General features: G+C 36.0%; 12 protein-coding genes across 12 annotated transcripts; 6 read left to right on the top strand and 6 right to left on the bottom strand.

Annotated features, from left to right (window-relative positions):
• Positions 1 to 209: 209 nt before the first annotated feature.
• Positions 210 to 2663, top strand: EPL1 (Epl1p; the record flags this gene model as incomplete). The annotated part of the gene is made up of 1 exon (XM_003685078.1): positions 210 to 2663. The coding sequence occupies one exon, from the start codon at positions 210 to 212 to the stop codon at positions 2661 to 2663; it is 2454 nt and encodes an 817-aa protein (XP_003685126.1).
• Positions 2664 to 3108: 445 nt separating this feature from the next.
• On the top strand, positions 3109 to 4560 carry GYP8 (GTPase-activating protein GYP8; the record flags this gene model as incomplete). The annotated part of the gene is made up of 1 exon (XM_003685077.1): positions 3109 to 4560. One exon carries the CDS (start codon positions 3109 to 3111, stop codon positions 4558 to 4560), a length of 1452 nt encoding a protein of 483 aa, XP_003685125.1.
• A 101-nt stretch (positions 4561 to 4661) lies between these two features.
• SPT8 (SAGA complex subunit SPT8) lies at positions 4662 to 6545 on the bottom strand (the record flags this gene model as incomplete). Its single annotated transcript, XM_003685076.1, has 1 exon — positions 4662 to 6545. The coding sequence occupies one exon, from the start codon at positions 6543 to 6545 to the stop codon at positions 4662 to 4664; it is 1884 nt and encodes a 627-aa protein (XP_003685124.1).
• A 386-nt stretch (positions 6546 to 6931) lies between these two features.
• On the top strand, positions 6932 to 7768 carry CAF16 (putative ATP-binding cassette family ATPase CAF16; the record flags this gene model as incomplete). The annotated part of the gene is made up of 1 exon (XM_003685075.1): positions 6932 to 7768. The coding sequence occupies one exon, from the start codon at positions 6932 to 6934 to the stop codon at positions 7766 to 7768; it is 837 nt and encodes a 278-aa protein (XP_003685123.1).
• Positions 7769 to 8229: 461 nt separating this feature from the next.
• On the top strand, positions 8230 to 9333 carry ERG3 (C-5 sterol desaturase; the record flags this gene model as incomplete). Its single annotated transcript, XM_003685074.1, has 1 exon — positions 8230 to 9333. The coding sequence occupies one exon, from the start codon at positions 8230 to 8232 to the stop codon at positions 9331 to 9333; it is 1104 nt and encodes a 367-aa protein (XP_003685122.1).
• A 245-nt stretch (positions 9334 to 9578) lies between these two features.
• Positions 9579 to 10658, top strand: CAK1 (cyclin-dependent protein kinase-activating kinase CAK1; the record flags this gene model as incomplete). Its single annotated transcript, XM_003685073.1, has 1 exon — positions 9579 to 10658. The coding sequence occupies one exon, from the start codon at positions 9579 to 9581 to the stop codon at positions 10656 to 10658; it is 1080 nt and encodes a 359-aa protein (XP_003685121.1).
• An 87-nt stretch (positions 10659 to 10745) lies between these two features.
• Positions 10746 to 11000, bottom strand: TPHA0D00425 (uncharacterized protein; the record flags this gene model as incomplete). Its single annotated transcript, XM_003685072.1, has 1 exon — positions 10746 to 11000. The coding sequence occupies one exon, from the start codon at positions 10998 to 11000 to the stop codon at positions 10746 to 10748; it is 255 nt and encodes an 84-aa protein (XP_003685120.1).
• A 405-nt stretch (positions 11001 to 11405) lies between these two features.
• Positions 11406 to 13982, top strand: MNL2 (putative mannosidase MNL2; the record flags this gene model as incomplete). The annotated part of the gene is made up of 1 exon (XM_003685071.1): positions 11406 to 13982. The coding sequence occupies one exon, from the start codon at positions 11406 to 11408 to the stop codon at positions 13980 to 13982; it is 2577 nt and encodes an 858-aa protein (XP_003685119.1).
• A 171-nt stretch (positions 13983 to 14153) lies between these two features.
• On the bottom strand, positions 14154 to 15563 carry TPHA0D00410 (serine hydroxymethyltransferase; the record flags this gene model as incomplete). The annotated part of the gene is made up of 1 exon (XM_003685070.1): positions 14154 to 15563. One exon carries the CDS (start codon positions 15561 to 15563, stop codon positions 14154 to 14156), a length of 1410 nt encoding a protein of 469 aa, XP_003685118.1.
• Positions 15564 to 16070: 507 nt separating this feature from the next.
• Positions 16071 to 17264, bottom strand: AGX1 (alanine--glyoxylate transaminase; the record flags this gene model as incomplete). The annotated part of the gene is made up of 1 exon (XM_003685069.1): positions 16071 to 17264. The coding sequence occupies one exon, from the start codon at positions 17262 to 17264 to the stop codon at positions 16071 to 16073; it is 1194 nt and encodes a 397-aa protein (XP_003685117.1).
• A 638-nt stretch (positions 17265 to 17902) lies between these two features.
• HAC1 (transcription factor HAC1) lies at positions 17903 to 19024 on the bottom strand (the record flags this gene model as incomplete). The annotated part of the gene is made up of 1 exon (XM_003685068.1): positions 17903 to 19024. One exon carries the CDS (start codon positions 19022 to 19024, stop codon positions 17903 to 17905), a length of 1122 nt encoding a protein of 373 aa, XP_003685116.1.
• Positions 19025 to 22459: 3435 nt separating this feature from the next.
• REX2 (Rex2p) lies at positions 22460 to 23293 on the bottom strand (the record flags this gene model as incomplete). Its single annotated transcript, XM_003685067.1, has 1 exon — positions 22460 to 23293. One exon carries the CDS (start codon positions 23291 to 23293, stop codon positions 22460 to 22462), a length of 834 nt encoding a protein of 277 aa, XP_003685115.1.
• Between the last annotated feature and the right edge of the window lie 267 nt (positions 23294 to 23560).

The raw sequence follows: 23560 nt of genomic DNA, 5'->3' as shown, positions 1-23560 counted from the left end.
ACTCGACACATCGGAAAACTTTTAATAGTAGTGGTAGTAGTGATCATATTACTATTAAATTAATATACAATTATTCGGTTGTATTTTTAAAATTATTGAGTTGTATTTTTTATTTTTATTTTCATTTTTTTGGGGGGTTTAATTATTTTCGTTTTTGGGTTTTACTTTATTTCATTTCATTTATTTTTTTGGTATTTCACCTTTTTTGAATGAGTACAAGATCAGCTAGATCAAATTCAAACACTGCCGATGGTAGTGGTTCATCTAGATTTAGACATAGGAAAATTTCTATTAAACAACGTTTAAGGATCTATAAACCAAGTGATTTAAAAAATTTAGATAAACAAGAGTTACAACAAAGAGATGTCGTTGAGATCGAAACTGGTGTTGAAAAACATGAAGAAAAAGAAGTTCATTTACATAGAATTTTATTGAAAAATAATGCAGGTATAATAAATTCTCAGAAGAAAGAATATATTCCAACTCCCGATGCTTCGCATAAATGGGATGAATTTAATAAGTTCTATACTGGTAAATTTAATTATCCAAAAAGTTATATTCAATTTTCTGCTACTGTAGAAGATTGTTGTTCTAATTCTTATTTAATGGATGAAATCGATGATGCCTTTTTAAATGATTCGATAAATAAAAATATATCAGATTCTTCATCAGATAAAAAATCAAAATTAACTGAAGATGAATTTGAAATATTATGTACATCTTTTGAATTAGCAATTCATGAAAGGCAACCTTTCTTAAGTGTTGACCCTGAAAATATTTTGTCATTTGAAGAATTAAAGCCAACTTTAATGAAAACAGATATTGGCGATATTAATATCAAAAATGGCTTAAGTAAAGAAATTAATTTAAATAAAAATGAAAAATTTGTTACAGAATTTGATATTCATTATGAAAACGAACCAAGACCAATAGAAAATTTACTAGATCTTTACGGTGAACAAGTCTATAATCATTGGAAAAGTCGTAAAATTACTTCAGAAGGTGCAGAAATTTTTCCTCAATTGAAGTTTGAGAGACGTGGTGAAAAAGATGATTCTAATCCATATGTATGTTTTAGAAGACGTGACGTAAGGTTACCTAGAAAGACTAGAAGAGTCGATATTGTAAATACACAAAAGTTAAGATTACTGTTACAGGCGTTAAGAAACACAAAGGAACTAGCTTCGTTAGTAGCTAAAAGAGAACATACTTTATTGAATTTATTTGATAAAGAAACAAAAGTATTCGAGGATAGATGTAACATTAAGAAGTTGAAACGTAAATTCAATATCGTTGGTGATGAAGAAGATTTAATTAATCACAAGAGAAAACGTGTAAATATTTCCAAAAAATTGAAAAAAGACTCTCCATCTTCAGATGCATCAACTAAAAAGACTAATAAATCAAGGCTAACCAAAGAAGAGTTAGAAGAGATGTTCAAAAGTGGTCAAAAACTTACAAAGTCTCAATTGTACCAATTACAACAATTTCAGAATCCCAAAGATGCCAATGCAACCATTGGTCCATTATCCAGCAAACTTCCAAAACAACAAATTACACAACAACAATTGCAACAGCAACAAAAACAACTATTACAACAGCAACTACTTCAACAACAACAAGAACAAGTTTCAAATGTTTATGTGAAGTTGCCTACATCAAAGGTTCCTGATATTGTTCTAGAAGACGTCGAAGATTTGTTATCAAACAAAGAGAGAAATGCTAGAAAATTCGTTCTTGATAGAATGGAAAAAAGGAATATGGATGATAAAAATTTATTCTTTAATCTAACCGACGACCCATATAATCCTGTTTTTGATGTAACTCTACCAAAAGGTGTCGATCTTGATACGGCTCCATTTGCATCAATAGCATTATCTAAGTTTCAAATCGATCGTGCTTATTATGTGCCACACATGGAGGAATATTTTAAAGGTACATCTAAACATGTCACTGCATTCAACAAAAATGGAGAAATCATCCAAAATGCGAATCCTAAATATAAACAGTTGGAAATTTATAATTCTTTTAAATCGAAGAATGAAATTTTATCTAAAGAACATCCTGTTAAATTCAGAAGACGTATTGGTCGTAATGGTGTTATGTATATCGATTGTAAACCAAATGTATCAGTGGTAGCTAATGATAACAAATTATCTGAATTTTTCGATTTTGATAAGTTAGAAGAAGAAAACAATTCTAGGGAACCAATTGATATATATGACTCTCAAATGGATGCAGCTACTAGATTGTACGGTAAATGGAAATATGATTCTCCGAGACACGAATATGGCTTGAATTTCTATGAAGAACCTCCAAGATTGAACCAAATATCTAATGACACTCAAACAATTAGATTTGGTACTATGCTTGGCAGCAAAGCATACGATCAACTACGTGATATCACTTCTAAATATCGTAAAGAGTATTTTACGAGAATATCTCAACAACGGTTGAACGCTCAAAATCATATACAAACTCAACAGCAAACTCCCAATGGAAATGGTGATCACAACTCTGACTCTAAAATCCTAAATTCTCAAATGGAGACAAAAACTAAAATTGGAAACACCACCTCACAATTATTAAACAAATCCAATGACTCTCAATTGTCAAAATCACAGCCTAACATTGTTCCTGTTGCACAACAAAAATCCTCATGAATTTTGCATCGAGTTCTGAATGTTAAGCATTGATTGTATTATTAATAATATTTAATGACTCTCTAAGCTTATTAAATTTTCAAGCTTACAATTTACATCTAACCATGGAATTGACATTCTTTGGGTTATATAGACATTTTGCATTTTAATTTGTAAATTATATTCAAGTACATAGTTAATATATTTACAGTTAATTATTATTTTACTTAAATCTTATATTATTAAAAACTATTTCATAGTTTTAGGGTGCATTTATTAACAAAACTAATATTTTCGAAAAACAACATATCAACATTAGAAGAGCAATAATGGTAATTAAATATATGAATATAACTGATTAACAAGTATAAATTAACTTTCTTCTAGTAAAAGGTCAATTTTAATAAATGTCTGTAATCTACCAAGTGTGAGTACTTTGGGGTTAAATTAACTATACAATCTAAATATGATAACAATGGGAGATGAAAAGACTCTAGGATCCGAAGACGTCGAGGTACGAAGCAATGAAGAAAGACTGTTAAAACAAAAAGTAATTAAGTTTGCTTTACAAAAAAAATCCACTGCATTATTAGCTCATTTGGGGAGAAGTAAACTCGGGTTTGCTGACAATGAAGTCAGGCCAAAATGTTGGTCTCAATTATTGAATAACCAATTGAAGAAATCAAGTGAGTACAAAAGGCAACAACTGGACATTGTTCTAAACTCCAAAGAAGTGCACATGGATGAACACCAGGTTCAATTAGATGTTAATCGTTCATTTATAACAATAGAGACACCAATTATAAGAAATAATTTAAGGTTTATTTTGAACTATTTTATAATAAAAATATTACGTTTGCATCCAAATTTGAGATATTATCAAGGTTATCATGATATTATCTCAGTAATAATAGTGGTTTACCTTAATATGTCATTAATAAATGAACAATTGAAATGGAATGTACCCATAAATGATGTAAATGAAATTATGTCTTCACTCACCGAAACTGAATTGTTCAACGCAATTGAAAGTTTTACTCTTTTATATCTAAGAGACTTTATGACTGATTCTCTCTATTTTACAATAGATCAATTGAATATCATACCCAAACTAATTAAAGACAGAGACATATTTCTGTTTAACAAATTTAAATTAGATCAATTACAACCATTCTATGCGACATCTTCCCTTTTGACTGTTTACTCTCACGATTTAAAAATTGAAGACAAAACATTTGACAACAATATATTATTCTCAATTTTTGATATGATTATATCTCATAGAAATATGGCGATTCCATTAGTCATATACTCTAACTTCATAGTTAATGCCAAAGAAGAACTTTTAAAAGCGTACGAGTCAAACATAAGTAATTTTGAGAACCAGAATGATCTTATAAATGTAATAATCCAAAAGCAAACGTTGAATGATATTTTTAATGATAAAACTTGGGATGATGTGCTTTCATTAACGAGACAAAATGTATTGATTAATACCAGTTATTTGAAAACTAGTAATGTCAATAAATATAGTGTCTTGTACAACACTGGTTCTGGTAAGGATCAACCACTTACTAACTATAATATAAAAACTGTTTTAAACTACATGAAGAATGAATTAATAATTAATGAAAAGAGAAAGATTCAAATAGTCAGATCGAAAAAATTCCAACTATTAAGATCCAATATTTCCAAAAGCATTATGAGGATGAAGTTACCGATGGTATATCAAATAACTTTAGTTGTTTTACTATTATTATGTTCTTCGTACTATCGTCATTTCCCAAACTATTCTTACAACATTGATTTCTTCAAACAATTCGAAGGAAATAATGTCTGTCACAATCTCTATATTCATTTTCACAGATTAAGCAAAGATATCTTGGCGTCAATTAATAGATTGATAGCAAAAACGTAAACATATTTTAAATACTAATTAACATAAGGGACAGTAAAAGAAATAAATGCAATTTTCATATTATAACTTTGTAGATTATTACAAATATAATTAATTTATTATTATTGAAGATCAATTTCATACAATAATGCATAATCCGTAGTAGTACCTTGCCAACCACGGTTACCACTTGCGCTTATCATAAATCTACAGCTTGGATCTATATAAATGTCAGATATCATACCACCGTGATGCCCTGGAACAATACTGAAGTACTTGCGGCCTTTCGATCCCGAGGTATCTGTTGCTATTTTAGTGTCAAATAATCTGATGTTATCTTGAGAACCGCATAAAATATGCCTATTGTTTGGCATAGCACGTACGCACGATACAGAACCTGAAATAGAAGGTAATTTAAGTGTGTTTATAGGTTTAGAAGGCATTTTTATATCAAATTCTTCAACGCAAGCATTTCTTCTTCCTGCATATATATGGTCACCATCGGCTGACCAGGTGGCAGATAAACACCATGGTGGTGTAGCCTCTCCTCTCTTAATTGTGAGGGCAACTCCTGATGAAATACGTCTGTCCCAAATATCGACATTACCATTCAAACTAGATGTCATAAAAATATCTGGATCATATACTCTTTTCAGGGTAGTTTTGGAAATTTCTAGTAAAGAATCATTAGCTTTAGTTGCATCGAGACTTTGTTCTTTTATATTTTCGTTGATGTCAACATTCATTTCAGCATCATTTGTTTTATCATCCTTCAGAGTACTTTTATCGGCTGCTTCATCATCATCCCCAAACAAAGAATCCATATCATCATCTTCGTCTGCTCCTTTTGTAGAACGATTTTCCGTTTCTGCTGATGAGTTTTTAAGATTTTCAACCATCTCTGATATTTCCACGGTTGAATACAATGGTCTCATCTCTAATGATGATGGTGTTGAAAGGACACCTTGGAAGTCGTTAATAATTTTACCTGTCCGTAGATCCCATTCTAATAGTTTTTTATCCCAAGAACCGCTTAAGAAAGTTGTTTCATCATTATTAAGTTTCAATAAATTTACAGTTTGTTGATGACTCCCTGGGGTTTTAAAATAATGCGCTATTGAACCTTCGCTGTATCTCACACCTTGCATGGTGATACCACCATTATTTAGACCACTTAGAATATACATGCTTTCACTCTGTACTTCAAGGGAATAAACAGGACTAACCAATGGTTCATATTCTTTATTGTTCTTTGTTAATTTTACAGTTGATTTCTTTTGTGGGATTTCATTTTCCCAATATGATAACGTTATGCCTGCATAATCCATGGATTCTGGCAGAGAATGTTTTTGAATTAACGTCAATGAAGCTTTACCGTCCATACTATTTTTGAAGTCATATTTTCTAATGTATCCATCACTTCCACCTAAGAACATATAATTCAAGCCCTTTGACATTGTAATTGCATTGACGTGAGTCTGAATTGGAATCGCTACGGTTGGGGAGATTGAGTAACTTCCTGCGAGTTTTGCATTGCAAAACATTGTTGAGTAATAGTTTCTCAATTTTTCGGTCTTTGTAAGTTTGATTGCGGACATATCTTTCTTCTGATCATCTTCATCCTCTCCATCTTCCATCTCGACATCTGCGTCGTCAGCATCCTCTACCGTTCTCTCAGTATTTTCCTCCTTGTCGTTGTTCTCATCATCGTCGTTGTCGTCGTTGTCATCGTTTTCGTCGTTGTCGTCATCATTCTCGTCGTCATCATCGTCGTCATCATCGTTCTCATTCTCATCATCGTCATCTTCATTCTCGTCATCATCATCATCGTCATCGTCATCATCGTCGTCGTCGTCGTCTTCGTCATTCTCGTCATCTTCTTCATCGTTCTCATCCTCTTCGTCCTCATCAGCACGCTCCTCTACGTCCTTGAAATCGTCCTCATCATCTTCCTCCACCTCATCGTCCATTTGATTCTGTTCTAATATATCGTCTGCTTCATCCATATCTGGCTGGCCGCTTCTTCACGAGATCTAATCCTGTCCTGTCGAGAAGGGGGGACAACGAAGAAGCTTTTCAGCACCGCACCGACAGAGCCTCTTAACCGCTGATGTGTGTCCAACACCTCTCGTTCAGACCAGAGTCGAGCAGAGTATGGTGGGCATCAGAGTCGCATCAGAGGCTTTAGCGAGTGGAACGTTCAGTATTTCAGTTCCAATTGTCATGTCACGTGCCACTTGCCCCCCCAGAAGCGAGGCCCGAGATCGCTGTCTGCGCGGCCGCGCGGGTATAAAAGGAGCGAGTGTACTATCCACTTCACCTGGACCTTGGGGGCGGCTTGTCCTAGACGCTGGACTGCCCGCAACCAGACGAAACCAACCAAACCAAGACCATGAGCACCTCCCTCGCTGTGAAAATTGACCATTTGACGTACACCTTCCCCCAGCAGGCGGCCCCCGCGCTGCACGACGTCTCCTTGGAGATCCCTTGGCACACCCGCACTCTGCTGGTGGGCTGCAACGGTGCCGGGAAATCGACGATCCTGCGTCTGCTGAGCGGCAAGCACCTGTGCCTGGGCGGCAACATCCTCGTGAACGACCACAACCCTTTCTCCCCGCTGCCGCTCGACGGCGACGCCGGCGACGTCGTCAACTGCGTCTACCTGGGCCTCGAGTGGGCCCACATGGAGATCATCAACAGGGACGTCCGGGTGAGCGAGCTGCTCGACAGCATCGGCTTCGCGCATTTCGAGCAGCGCGGCCGCGAGCTGCTGCAGATCCTGGAAGTCGACACGCACTGGCGCATGCACATGCTGAGCGACGGCCAGAAGCGCCGCGTGCAGCTGGTGATGGGCCTGCTGAAGCCGTGGCGCGTGCTGCTGCTGGACGAGGTGACGGTCGACCTGGACGTCATCGGCCGCAGCCGCCTCCTGGCGTTCCTGGAGCACGAGACCCAGCGCAGACGCTGCAGCGTGCTGTACGCCACGCACATCTTCGACGGGCTGAACAGCTGGCCGCACCGGGTGCTGCACCTGGACCGCGGCCGCATCGTCGACTCGCTGGCGCTGCCCGCCGACGTCCAGTTCACCGCCGCCCGCGACGCCGAAGTCGCCGAGAACCGCGACACCGCCGGCCACCGCGACACAAAGCCGACGCTGACCGTCCCCAAAAGTGACAGCCTGCACCCGCTGGCGCTGCATTGGCTCGCACGTGACAGGGACCGCACCTAGGCCCCCGGCGTCGCGAGATACGACCAGCGCAACGCACAGGCCCGTCGTATCTTGCGACCGTCGTTTAGCGAGGTACGACGGGCCTGTGCGCTCGGCCACAGTGCGCGCGCTGTGACCCATCTCCTAAACGACAGATCCGACAGATGCGGAAAGGCAGCGCGCTGCTCGTTTAGCGGCTGCGCGCCCGCGCACTGTCATCGCATCTCGCTTTTAGCGACTCGTAAAATGCAACACCCACTCACCTCTCATAAAAATTTTTCCAACCTAGTAAACCTTAATGGGCACAATTCGTTTTGGCATAATTAATGTCTCACTTGCGCACCGATGGACACGTATATAAGGAGGCCGTTGTTCGGTCGATGTGTTGCATGGGTGTGCCGACCGTGGTTGCTTTCGTTTTTCAGCCTGCTCGCCCTCTAACTGCAACCCACCACACTCGCAACTATACACCCCCTTCCAATATGGATTTCGTTTTAGAAGTTGTAGACACGCTAGTCTTAGACAAGTTCTACGCCAAGCTGCTTCCTGTCTCGTTGGCCGAAAACATCCCTCTGGACTGGCACAAGTCCCTGAACGTCAACGCCGGTATCACAAACACCACGCAGCTGTTGAACTCCCTGAATGGCATCCCTCTGAAGGACAGGGTCTGCCAAGACGTCTACGGCTACACACCTTACTGGATGGATATGACTGTCGACACTTTCAGCAGTGTTTTGCCCCGTAGCAATCTGTTGAGAGAGGCGCTCTCCCTATCCGTCGTTGCCACTGTTTTCGCATGGATTTTATACTTATTTTTCGGCACCCTATCATACTATACTTTGTTCGACAGAAACGTTTTCAACCATCCACGTTACTTGAAGAACCAGATGAAGTTGGAAATCAAATTGGCCGTTTCTTCCATCCCACTGATGTCCGTCATGACCTCTTTCTGGTTCATTTTGGAATTGAAAGGCTACTCTAAGTTATACACAAACCTTGATCTGTCAGATTCCAAGGGATGGAAACAGCTGGTGTTCGAGTACGTCTCTTTCATAATGTTCACCGATTGCGGTATCTACTTGGCTCACAGATGGCTGCACTGGCCAAAGGTCTACAAAGCCATCCACAAGCCTCATCACAAGTGGTTGGTCTGCACTCCATTCGCTTCCCACGCTTTCCACCCAGTCGACGGTTACTTCCAATCTTTACCATACCATTTGTACCCAATGTTCATGCCATTAAACAAGTACTTATACCTGGTTTTGTTCACATTCGTCAACTTCTGGTCCATTATGATTCACGACGCTAACCACATGTCGAATAACCCATACTTAAACGGTACTGCATGCCACACTGTCCATCACTTGTACTTCAATTACAACTACGGCCAATTCACCACTCTTTGGGACAGATTAGGAGGTTCCTACAGAAAGCCAGAAGACGATCTGTTCGACCCCGAATTATCAAAGAACACAAAGGCTCTAGAGGAACAGATCAAGAGAATGGAAGTCATTAAGTTAGAAGTCGAAGGTAATGACGATGACAGAGTCTACGATGAAGGTCAAGACATGAAGAAAAACAACTGATCTTCCCCAATTATGGAACAACACATCTTGTCGATTAGCGGCATATTCATTTATCTATTTCCCATTATAAACATTTTTATAATATATCTTATAATTTAACAATTTTATAAACATTTATTTTGATAAATCATCAAATTTTGAAAACCAAACTTATATATAAAAATTTACTTCTTAACAACGTAGGATATTAATGTTAATCACCAGACTAACTCTTCGCATACAAGAAGACTCAACTGCTTCATAGAATGAGTAAAGGGAAGACCATTGCTATCACAAGATTTGCACATATTTTCAAACTTGGAAATGACAAAGTCGTGAAATCAATATCAAAGGATGGACTTCTACCACCTCATGACCCACTGATGGAGCTATCAATCCTAGAAAAACTCACTAAGAATGAAAGCAATAGAAATGTAATACAATTGCTAGACTACCAAGAGAATACCAACTATGATCTGGTTTTCAAGTATTATCCATTGACATTAAAAGAATTGCTTTTGTCTGGATATATATCTATCGTCAATCCATATTACAATGTCACTGCTTCATCACCGACTGAAAACTATTATAGAAACCGATTCGACTCTAATAAATATGCATACGATTTTTTTAAGCAGCTTATAAATGGGTTAGCCTACATACACTCCCTCCAAATAATACATAGAGACATTAAATTGGACAATATATTGATGGAAGATAACGGAAACAACAATTTTACCTTAGTCGTAACTGATTTTGGCATTTCCTATGATGCTTCCGACGAAAACAGAGGTAATGAATTAATTAATGATAAAATTACAGACGTATCTACTTCGATATATAAAGCTCCAGAACTACTGTTCAGCGTAAGAAATTATACAAATAAAGTAGATATTTGGGCAGCCTTCATAGTATTATCTCAATTATTAATAGACCCTGCTATGAAAGTGAAAAACCAAAAAAATATACCAGCAGTTGTAACAGATGGCTCATTTAGTGACGACGACAATGATGGGTTCCGAGAAGAAGTAGGCAGTGATATCAAATTGTTGTTCTCTATATTTGAGAAATTTGGTATTCCATCTGCTGCACAATGGCCAGAAGTTATAAATTATGGAACTGCTGACACATTTATTGGCATGTTTGGAAACTCAGGAGATTCGAAATACTTTCTGGATAAAAAAACTCCAGAAGCTGAAGAGTACATGGAACAAATCATACCTGGCCTTCGAAACATCGAAGGTAAGCAACAAAGAGAAACTCTTGTACAATGTTGCATCGGGATGGCGTCGTTCGAATCCACAACCAGATTCTCAGCAGAACAGCTGCTAGAATACCTAAACTAGTGAGGAGCATTTCATGTATATTCATTGCTGCACATATAGCTAATTAGAACGTGTTTTTCTACATAATCAATACAAACCAAAAACCACTCAGTCATTGATACTCTTCTCTATTTCTAAAAATGTCTTCAATTGAGTGACTCTTTGTAACTCAAGATTCTGGATAATCCATCTTTTCTTCCAGTCCACATTCTCATGTTCCTCAATTAGATTAAAACCAGGAATACTCCTCTTCTTGTTATCACCGTTGACATCACCTTGGTGTTTACTAGTTAAACCTTTTCTTCTAACTGGAGTGATAGTAAGGGACCTTTTTTTTGATGACATCTCGTTATTGCTTTCCATTTTTATTGCTCCCAAAATATGATATTACTGCATTAGAGTAACTTAATCTGCAATACAGCAGTAATCCAATAATATCCTTGGACACTCTCTTGTACATCAATACTTGTTTTGTTTTAACAGTTTTATGATTGATGATGACCATTTGTTTTTGTTTTGTGCAAGAGATCCAAAAGTGAAAAATTGCGACATCGCTAAAGATGTACGTATCAATTAAAGCATATGCAAATGCTATTTTAAGAAGAAGTTAAAACATAGATGTTTGTATGTGATTACGAATATACTTATGCATTGAGAAGCTAATGCTGAGAACTATTTAACAGGTAATTTTTAATTGGGCTTTTTTAAAATATAACACAGAACTTCCCATCCATAGTTCAAAATTAACCCTGCTACTTTGGAGCAAAAATGAAGTACACTAAGATAGTTTTATCGACAATTAGAAGAGTGCGATCTATCTTACCTTTATGCATAACAATTGGGCTACTGTTTTACTATACTTTTCAGAATGAGATCAACACATTAAATTCATATGCAGAGAATGAAGTTATGCCATCTATCAGTAATGACATGCATGGTGTTATTCAAGATCCTCTAAACAATACTCATGACATGAACAATAATAAAAATGTAGGAAATAATTATGAGGAAAAAATAAAAAATAAACATGAGGATCATGAGGCCAGCATACACACTACAGACTCAAAGAAAGCGACATCAAAAATAGATTTATCAGATCCAAAGGTTTTGCGAGTTAAGAACAGATATTTTCCTTTACTTATATCAAACTTTACACAGGAGAAATTTACCCACAATTATGACATAGCTCAGGATCTCTGGCTAAATTCATTATTAACAACGAAGGTGAAATATCCTCTTCTCTTTGAATTGGATTTACCCACCAGAATCTCAAAAAGTGAAAAAGAATTAAGCTCTAAAAATAACGAACAAGCATATTTGACAGAAGTTCAGAACCCAGTCATTGACCCATCAGTAGATACTTCACAATATGAAAGTTTACTCGTTGAAGTTAAAAATCTATTATCAAAAGCTTTAGAGAACGATCAAGTAATGATAAAATCAAAGCAAGCTCTTAATGAGGCCAAGGGAAATCAAGGGAAGGGATTTCTATGGCCAATTAAGTTATTAGACATGCTAGACTCATTATATTTGATGAATGAAAATAATATATTTAATGAAGCCCTATCGATAATCAAAGAAATAGATTTTAGATTACCACCTAGCTCAATTTCCTTCGTTGATATCCCAGACTTAATAACTAGGGCACTAGGTGGCTTACTTTCCGCGTATGAATTATCTGAAGAGCCAATTCTACTCTCTCAGGCTAAAGTATTGGCTGATTTCACATTACGTGCATTCGATACACCGAATGGCATTCCAATCATGCCATACCCATGGCAATCACTATATCAAAATAGATTTCCATACAGAGTAGGTGACGCAGGATCTATTAGTAAAATGGCTTTAGAGTTCTCTAGAATATCGCAATTATCACAAGATAACCGCTATTTTTCTGCCGTTTTCGAGGTCATGCATACATTAACAAAGTCTAAAGATGAATTTGCAATTGATTACATGTTTCCTGAAGAGGTAGATCCATCCGGTTGCAAAATATTAACTGAGAATGAGATATGGAGGGGCAGCCATGGACGTGGTACTGTCATGAAAAGTATTAACGAAGATTTTTCATTTGTTCATTGTGAACAAAAAGGTACTTTAAAGGTATCACAACCTAATGCTGCTGATAAACAAGAACTATTTGTTATTAATGAAAAAACGATTCCTGTATATGAGAACTTAATTAAATTATATCATTTATTTGACAATCATGATATTATAAAAGATATGGAAAAACAAATAGAAAAGCATAAATTGGAAAATGACTCGAAAGAAAATGTTGCCGATACAAACGCCAAAGAAGCAATGAACGTAGATGGCAATAGTGTGTCACATAGTAAATTGGTTAAAAAATCAGCTCAAGATGTTATCCAAGGAACCTTAACCACAAAAAAGGCATTTACTGAAGCTATGGATCATATTATTCGGCTAATGAAGTTTCACCCTAAAACACCTTTTTCGAAGAAGTTGACTTTACTTTCTTCATTACAAACAAGATCCTCTTATTCTCCATCAAAAAATGAATTAAGAGTTAAAATGAGGCGGCACCAAGATATGTATGCATATTCTTGTGAACTTCCTTCCACTTTAGCATTAGGCTCAAGGTTATTTAATATGACCAATTACATGGATTTTGCATCTGAATTAACAGAAAGTTGTTATATATTAAGCAGTTTCTTTGATGGTGCTATGCCTGACCATATGTATTTCGATGCTTGTAGTAAGGATGATCCAACTTGTACATTCAGTATAGAATCTAAAATAGCAAGTATCACCGCAGGAAATTATCAATATTCACCATCAGACTTTAATTACATAGATTCCAATGAAGTTAAAATTTCAGAAAATCTACAAACCAAAAATACAATCTCTGATCCTGAATTATCAAGAATCAATCGTGTATTGATTTTTGTTGGAAGTAAAGATGCTAATTATGTCAGTCTTGGTAAATCTGACCTAAATGAGAAAAAATCTGTGTGGTCTAATAGACCAGAAGATCCACTCTGGATCAATAAAATGTCTGACAAGAAACTGTTGTCACCACATACAATTAAATCACTTTTCTATATGTATAGAGTGAGTGGTGATGAAAAATGGAGAGAAATGGGTAAAGAGTTATTTTTGAAGGTGGTAAATACTCTGAAAAAGAATAATCAAAAAGCAAAAGGGCTATGGGATGTACATGAGATAGAAGGAACTGATAGTGATGCATATATTCCAATACCTAGTAGTTTCTATTCGCAGACTTTGAAATATTATTATTTGTTATTTAGTAATAAGAAAGAGTTCAGTTTAGATGACTACATCTTAACTACTGGTGGGCATTTTATAAAAAAAGACAACTAATCACAAATATTCTCTACCTTTTTTTGTTTGTAATTTATTGTGACTTATTTATATAATGACCTATTAAAATTGGAATGATTATTACGTTGAAGTCAGGATAATATAAAGTATATAATATTATTTTAACAAACATGTACATACATATACACACACACACATTTATATATATATCTAAATTGGCAAAGGATATTCACCCACCCAGGAATGAATTTCATTTTTTAATCCAGCTAATTCAGAAGTTTTCGCATCAATTGCAGCTTTGAAGTCCTTCAATCTATTGGCATCTTTTGGCAACTGTTCTTGCACATTCTTAGCCAAGGTTACTGCCCTATTGATATATTGTACAATCCTTTTAAAGTCATCTTCACCCATACCTCTCGTCGTCATAGCTGGGGAACCAATACGAATACCACCTGGGACTAGAGCCGATTTATCACCAGGAATAGAATTTTTATTTAGAGCAATGTTAATTCTTTCACAAACATATTCAACTCTAGCACCATCAACATGCTGTTCTCTTAAAGATACCAAAACCATATGTGAATCAGTACCATCTGCAACTAATCTATACCCGGCAGCCTTAAATTCTTCTTCTAAAATTTTGGCATTCTTTAAGACCTGTATTTGATATTCCTTAAATTCAGGTGTAGCGGCTTGTTTTAAAGCAGTGGCCAAAGCAGCGATAGTATGATTATGTGGACCACCTTGATGACCTGGGAAAACAGAAAAGTTAATTGGATTCTCTAAATCGTAAATTACTTCTTTACCGGTTTTTGGGTTGATGTTTCTAACACCTCTTCTGAAGAATATCATTGCACCGCGAGGGCCTCTTAATGATTTGTGGGTGGTGGTGGTAACGATATCAGCATATTCAAATGGAGATGGGATGACACCAGCAGCAACAAGACCTGAAATGTGTGCCATATCAACCATTAAGTAAGCACCACACTTGTCAGCTATTTCTTTCATTCTTTTGTAGTCAATTAAACGACAATAAGCAGAAGTACCAGCAATTAAAACTTTAGGTCTGTATAGAATGGCATTCTTTTCTAAAGTGTCATAATCAATAATACCTGTTTCTTGGTCAACTCTATATGGAAAAGATTCAAAATAAGTAGAAACTGCAGATATGGATCTATTTTCTGTTGCGTAGCCATGAGATAGATGACCACCATCTGGCAAGTATAGACCCATTAACCTTTCATGTGGTTTCATTAAAGCTTGATAGACTTCTAAATTAGCTGGAGAACCACTTAAGGTCTGAACATTAACACCCCATCTATCTTCGGTGACATGGAAAGCCTCCAGTGCTCTCTTTTGGCAAAGTAATTCAATACGATCGATGTGTTGATTACCACCGTAATAACGAGCACCTGGATAGCCTTCTGAGTACTTGTTACACAATGGGGTTCCTAAGGCATCGAATACTGATGTGGATGTGAAGTTTTCAGAGGCAATTAAATCAATGAAGTGTCTTTGTCTATCAATTTCATCCTTAATAATAGATTCCAATTCAGGATCAGTTTCACTTAAGTGAGCTTGGACTAAGTTCTTATGTTTTTCGGACAATGAATATGACATATTTATTAAATGCTTGTAATGGAATGTTTAGTCAGTTGACAGTTTCCTAACTTAGAAATCAAAAAAATAGGATTAGTCAATTTTTAATAGTTATTATTATATAGGTTCAAGAAAATAATAAATCAAAATTAAATATTAGACGACAATTGACATTTAATATATTAATTGATACCACAAATTATGTTATAAAATGCTTAAAATTCAGAATTTAATTTTTAAAAGGTGACCGTGAACCACAGCAATTAAACCTTTTTTCCTCTTTTTAAATTCTTATCATGTTCTCATTTAAGCATACCTTGAATATTGTATATGGCCTGTTTCGTGTTAATTCGCTCCTACAAGTATTTGCGTATAAAAATCAAGCGTTAATGAAAATTTAATGCATCAAACGGCATTATACTCTAATTGTTCATGTTGTACCTGATACAATGTGAAACCTATAAAATGTAATTGACCCTTATTTCGTATAAAAATAGAAAAGAAAGACAAATATTGTGACATCTAATTTTATTTAAGATGCTGTTGTGGTGGTAAATTTTTTGTCTGCCTAATTAAAGTGGTCAATTGTCTCATATGACCGGAAGTGGGATCACAAGCTGAATATCCCATATGACCGACCCTAAAACATTTTGATTTGATATCTTTATGGAGACCACCGGTAATTATAACGCCATTATTATTTAAATACGATATGATAGATTGTGGATCATCATGATAAACCACCGAAACTCCATGGGCTGTTGAATTTGTATCCTTTGGAACGAGTTTTAGACCAAGCTCATTACATAGCATTGAGTGTAATCGTTCACTAGTTTTTCTAGTGGCTTCAATGCGTCCTTCTAAACCACCTGGATAAGCAAAAATTTCCTGTAACGCTACATCTAGTGTACAAATTAATGGTATATTTAAAGTTGCAAAATATTTTGTCTCACCATTTTCATAACCTTTCACGATTGGATACCAATTTTCAAGAGATGTAAACATTCCAGAAGCTCTTTTGCTAAATGATTCCTTTAAGAACCTTTCACTGGCCATGCATATCAAAAGACCAGGTGTTGCACCAATAGCTTTTTGCGATGCAGTTAGACAGAAATCAATATTCCATTCATCAAATTTTAATGTTTCACAACCTATGGAGCATACCCCATCCACAATAATTAATGTATCGGGCGAAACTTCTTTTGCGATTTTACTTATTCCTTCTACATCACTCAAAACTGCAGTAGATGTGTCAACTTGAGTGATACAAAGCACTTTATAATCCGTTTTACTTAACTCTTCCTTAATGGTTTGCAAAGGCACAGTTTCTCCAACCTGTGCTGCCAATTCTTTCACTTCTGCGCCATATAATTGCAGAGTCTTAGTAAACGAACTTGAAAAATATCCAATATTTAACATTAAAACTTTATCATTTTTTCTAATAACGTTAGCACCAACCACATCCCAACCCAAGGTGCCTGAACCTGACATAACAAATGGCTGAGCATTTTGATTCTCAGAATTGAACAGTTTTCTTGTATTACGAAGTACTCTTTGAAAAGTGAGGACAAAACGGGGGTCAGTGGGAACCATTATAGCCAAAGTTTGGGATTCCTTTACTTTCGCACTTAGTTCAACAGGCCCTGGAATCAATATCACTTTCTCAGCTACTAATTCATTGTAGGTTAGTTTATTATATATTTTCTTAACAGAGTTCAACATGACGGCAATTGAAGATCTAATGTTTTTATAGTTCTAACACATCATCTAAACACTTACAAAAACAAAAGAAAAACAGTCATCACACGATCTGAAGCGGGTTGTCTCTTATTCTTATATTTGGACTGTTTATATATAAATTACAATTTTATAATGACACAAAAATGATGATTTACAATTATACTATTTAAGGTCATTCATTAACCGCTGAAGACTCTAAAATGATGACATCAAACATTTCCCATCCATCCGAATAGGGTTTGTTAAAACCCTATTAAAACGTAAAAAACAATCAGGGTTTTATGTTAAACCTAGCACCACCCTAACGGAAGCATCGTCCTTAAGCAAGTTTTGTAATGACAATAAGGTGGATGTGTATACTATATAATAGTTAATTAAATGTTTACTTTAAATCAAGACTTCAGTTAAATATCGTCTATGCTAATTTAAATGTAAGTATATATGAATATATAGTATACATGATGCAAGTAATTAAAGCAACCTATGTATATAAAAAAAAACGTCCATTAGTGTTTAATTTTGAATTTTGTAAAAATGTATAGTTGAAATTAGGACTACAACTAATAAAGGACCCAAGCCTTTATTTAATCTTTCATTTTTGTTATTTTCAATCGAGTTGATTATAAATACAGAGCTTGTTGATCGGTGTTTTGATAATCATTAAAAAATGGTGATTTATTGGCATTACCGAAGGAATCAGCGATATCATTATAGTTGTTGTTAGAACAGTCATCGCTCAGTAAGAAAAAATCATCAGATTCAATTTTTTTGAACTTAAAAGTTGAATTATTCGCTAGAGTTGGCGTATAGTCTGATGGGCGGTTATTCATTAGATGATCCATAGATTCGTCATTGGTTTCTGATGATTTGAAAGTGTTACCTTTGGATAGAACTAAATCATCTTTAGTCATGAATTTTAATTTGTCATTTTGATGACTGCCCAAACGCTTATGAACACTACCAATGTTGCTAGATGTACCGTGCTCGTTGTTGCTGTAAGAGCGTGTTAGCTGTAAATCCCAGGTATTTAATCGCTCACGGTTTATAGTAAAGGAAGTCAAGCTATCTTCTTCTGGCATCATTGGAGAATCGTATTCTTCTTTGAAGAAAATACCAGTGTCACTTAGAGAATTACCATCGGAGTTACTGCTAGATAATATGGTAGAAGGAGGAGAAATATTACTTTCAACTGTGGCTAATTTTATCTTATGTTTATTCGATGACTTGGTTGGTTTTTTAACCTTCTTTGTTGTTGATTTTTTCTCGCTTGAGATAGATTTGCTTAGCTTTTCAGTTGGTTCATCATCAACCGGCGAAGAAGTACCTACTGAATTTGAGGATGGCTGGAATTGCAAACCTTCTTCAGATAAAGCCTGGAAATCAGCCAATAAAGCTTTATCGGCTTCCAAAAAAGTATCTAGATTATCGATTTTGGCTAGAATTTTCTCCAAGATAGCACATTTTTTCTCCAAGAATAACAGATGTAATCTTTTTTTCTCTCTACTTTGATGAGCGGCTTTTCTGTTTCTTAAGATTCTTTCGATTCTTCTTTGCTCTTTTTCTTCTTTAGTTTTGGCTCGCTTTCTTGGAGGCAAAGTCGACTTAAAATCGGAAGGGATTCCATTGACAAGCGATTTCGTATCGATTGTTTCGTTTGAAGAAGCTGGAGAAGAAGCAGGGTTCAAAACTAAAGCTGGGGAGGAATTGAGCAGATGAATGTTTTGGGCGATGGCGGAAGTCATTACAGATTGCGGGAGGTAGTAATGGAAAGCGAGATCAATGAGACCGAAGAGGAAGCTGGATGGCACACTTGACGTAGTTAATAGGAGAAGGGGGAGGGAGCAGGGGAGGATGGCGTCCGGAGCACAAAAAATGAGAAATATAGTTATAAAGTATGCAAAGCAAACGAAAACTGTTTCTGATATGCAATAGATGTAATAATACAAGCAATTTTTATAACACACAAAAAAAATTAAAAAACTGGTGTAAAATTAACTTATTATATGTAAAGGAATTATCAATATAATATAATGTTGGTCGATTTGAGTAGGAGACGAGGTTAAGAAAAAGAAAAAAGGTGATTAAATATAAGAATGAATTTAGAATGGTGTAATCAGGTCAATTTTATATCATTTGTTCTGGAAGAAGACGAACCTTTATATATACAATAACATCCACAAATTCTAATCTGTTTGTATCCATAAAGTATATTGTCTTGTTTCTTTTTTTCTTCTTTTTTTTTTAAATGTATACAATTGCAATTAACCAACCATCCACTAAGTAATTTAACAGGGAAGTAATTGTCATAAAACATGTATATATTGAGAAATCTCAATACGGTTATAACAGTTTATGGCATCCTAATGATTTCCAAGCATTGCACACACTGTTAAAAAATGGAGGATAGGAGAGTAAGCATTGTATTATAAACAACTTCATACCCACTAAAAGAAAAGTTTTATTTTCGTTGAAGAATGTGCAGGGCCCGTAATGTAATTATAGAATTTTAAGATTTCATGATTTATTAAAAAAAAACCTACATAGAATGACATGTGGGAGTACCCAACGAAGTAGATATATTTAATTTGGATACAAATAAATTAATTTAATTATTTTCATTAAGGAAAAACAAAAAGAAAAAACTGTATTAGATTTTGAAATCTTGAGAGAACCCCCGTACGAAACCCGAACTTGCAAAATCAATTTTAAAAAAAATCTATTAATTAATTACTGTTGAGATATGTAATACATCTGTGTAATAGGGATATCATTAACAAGCGGTGCAGAAACAAGAAAAAACGCTGTATACATTGGAAAACTAATTGCAACAAGCGATAAAAACCGGAAGGAAAGCGCTCAGCTTATTAAAAAAGAGGAGAGCAGAAGCGTAGAAGACAAAGATATTGGAAGAGGCACCGTAAACTATTTATCGAAAATGGAAAAGCAACAAGAAAAGGCATGACGAGAAGTAGGGATACAATGGAGGTGGCAACGAGAAGACGCGGTACGAACAAACATAAATGAAAAAATAGTGAGATAAAATCAGATAGAAACAAAGGAAAATGAATATATTCCCTGTAGTTTTTCTTCCATTCACTCAGATGTCACAAAAGACGAAGAAAAAGCAGTAGATAAAAGCAAATTGGGATATGAAAGTATAAATTTCTTATATCTTGTGTCTGTTGTATCTTTCGCACGGGCATGGAGTGTAATCCACGAAGAGGAGAAAAACACAAATTGAAGTAATCATTGGTGTGTAATGAAATTTCCAAATAGAATTATGGTTCGGAATACTGGAAAGAATATCTTTCCAGTGCATTGACGGGAAACAGCGAGCGCAGAGAAGAAAAGCCGACAGAACGTGAGATAGCGTATATTGTGTGCGAACGCGACTGATTTATCCCTGCCGCAATCCCTCCGCTGCTTTCCTGTTTCGTTGATAAAGCGGGTATAACATTGCCAGTCCAACAAAAAAAGAATTCTGCAAACATCGGGCGGGGTTCTGCGGTCTTCTGACAGAACAGCAATGTCGAAAATAGCCCTGAACGTCGACTAATCTATTCAGTTTATTCTTGTGTCGATGTCTGCACTGAATATTCCCGCATGGACTGAGTCAAAATGAAAAAATGAAAAAATTACTTTGTTATTCTTTTGTATTATATGATGGAACAACGCGCGTGCGGGAGAATCTGTTCGTGTTGTCTGATATGCCCGTTACAGTTGATATCCCAGTTGGGAACAATGTCATTAAGAAGATGCATTTTTATTACCACTCTGGGATAAACTGATGTTATCTCCAACTGTCAAAGGGGTATCCACTGCTGGTTATGTATGCACCAACAACATAAACGTATATACCAAATATGTATATATAACGCATTGGGTCATTATGCTCAGGGTTGTTCTTATGCAGGTACGCGACAGTACTGCGAACAGTGCGCAATGAACCCCTTTATAGTTTGTTATTAATCGGTGCGAATACCAGTAAGAACTCTGTACAACTTTTGTGCAACTACCAGCAAGGTAAAATATGAAATCTCCTCCCCGTCAATTCGCGTACGAAGATGTGTCTCTGGGAATGTGTTTATATAACATCATCTATTATACAATATTATGGAACTGTTATTTTATGCCTTGCAGGGATAGTTCGAAGGTGTTTTCGCATATATTGCTTAATAAATTGCCGCAGTCTCGTAATTCCGGATCCAGTAATACTATCTATGGTATTATGAGTAATGTTATATTAATATTGTTTTCGGAATATTAGTATTATCTAACTAGTAGCAGCACTGATAGTGGATTGGTTCAGTTTTAGGACAAAAAGAAAAGAAAAAAAACAAAACAAACTGGTGGCATACTCTGATTTTTCCAGTTTCGTTCGTAAGAGCACTGTAACATACCCGCGTTTCAGATCTCGCCGACACTATATCTCACATCCCCCCCTCTTTCTGTTCATAACTTGACCCTCGCTCAACTGTCTATGACATGAAAGTGAAGAAAAACAGAATCAAACAAATATATATTCGAAATAACAACAACAATACAAGAAGAAAACTAGAACCCTCTCTGTTTGAACTCCTGCGTTCCTGCGAATTTTAACATCTATCAGAATTTTTTGCTTGCCAATTTTGTTACATTTCTAATAATATGCCGGATAACTCGTCCACTAACAGTAACGAGGTCAAGAAGGACCCGCTAACTTATAAAAACGTTCTTGGTTCTTTTAGTTACGTTATCTACATTTCCTTGTTTATCTACATTATTATTTGCTCTCTGGCCATTCTCCCATGACTCCACACTCGGCTCTTGTATATAGACTGAGACAACGTGTGCTCTTGATAATTTATGCAAGCAAATACTTGACATGTCAGGAACGGTGGGCTGTACTGAAATGTAAATATACAGATACCTCCTATATCTCCTTACCGGAATCTTTCTGCTATATCTTGCTTTCCGATCCAGGAGATCTCGAAAAACTGATACAAGCTATTATATTGCCGCTAGAAGGAACGTCGTTTTTATATTATCATTTGAATCTGAAGACCCTTATGCACCTGCTAACATTATATTAATTTGCGATATTGTATTTCTACTATATAATATATATACACGTGCAGGTATATTCCCACTCAATTATCATGCGTACTTCTTTAACTGTATCTAAGTGCTCAGACATATTAGTTTTCTAGTTTCCTCTTCTTGTTTTCGCTACTGATAACATTGGTAGGTGTCACTACATTTTCATTTTGGTTTGCATGTTTCTGTTTTTCCGTCTCAACAAATTCTGCAGTCTCAGTGGAATTTTTAAAATAATGCTCTTTGTACCATTTTAGTTGATTGATACTCTCGATGATATCGCTTTTTGCCGTGTGTGCGCCTTGCTTTGGCGGAACCACGCTCTGCAACTCAGGGTTATGACGCTTACACATTTCCATAATACTACTCACATCCACTATTCTGTAATGCAGATGTTCTACTAGTTTGGGAAACTCTCTCAACAGAAATAGTCTATCAACATGAACGGAGTTACCAGCCAATAGACCAACGCGTTGTTCAGGTATGTATTTCACTAAAAAATCTTGTATTTCTTGCTGCACGCTAGCCAACGTCTTCTCGCTCTTTAAAACTTGGTCTGTTAACCCGCTACTTCCGTGCTGTTGAATACACCACTCGTTCATCTTCGACATAACATCTTTACCATAATGAACAACGCTTTCGTAAACATTGTCTTCTCCAGTAACAGGGTCCTTGACAATATTCAAATCGCCATCGGTAATAATGCAACAGATCTCAATAATATGGTCATTTAGATGGTCTAGACCTGTCATTTCACAGTCAATCCAGACAAGTGGACCTCTCACGACGTTCGTTGAGCTCATCTTATATTTTGAATCGTAAATATGTTTTGGAAACCTATAACTTCCAGTTCTCTTGTTATGCAAATATGGATTACTCTTTCCAATACTGTTGTAATACCTACAGTTGCGTAACAATCTTGACAACCTGAACATCAACACTTACAATTACAATTACACAATTACAAAACAAAATCCAATAATACGTATAACAATATATATATGACTGGAAAAGTAACCTAATATACTCAAACTTTCAGGACACTTATATATCGAAGCATATCACAAACTATGCACCCTATAGCAATGTCAAAGTCATCCATACGACATAATAACAATCTTCCACTCTCTTAATCTATCTCATCACTAAAACTTTTTCGTTTGGGTGAAACATTCTTAATCTTTCCTCACAGCATATATCTC

Source organism: Tetrapisispora phaffii, chromosome 4, assembly GCF_000236905.1.
Source record: "Tetrapisispora phaffii CBS 4417 chromosome 4, complete genome".
NCBI lineage: Eukaryota > Fungi > Ascomycota > Saccharomycetes > Saccharomycetales > Saccharomycetaceae > Tetrapisispora > Tetrapisispora phaffii.
This window is presented reverse-complemented; position numbering and strand designations above follow the sequence as displayed.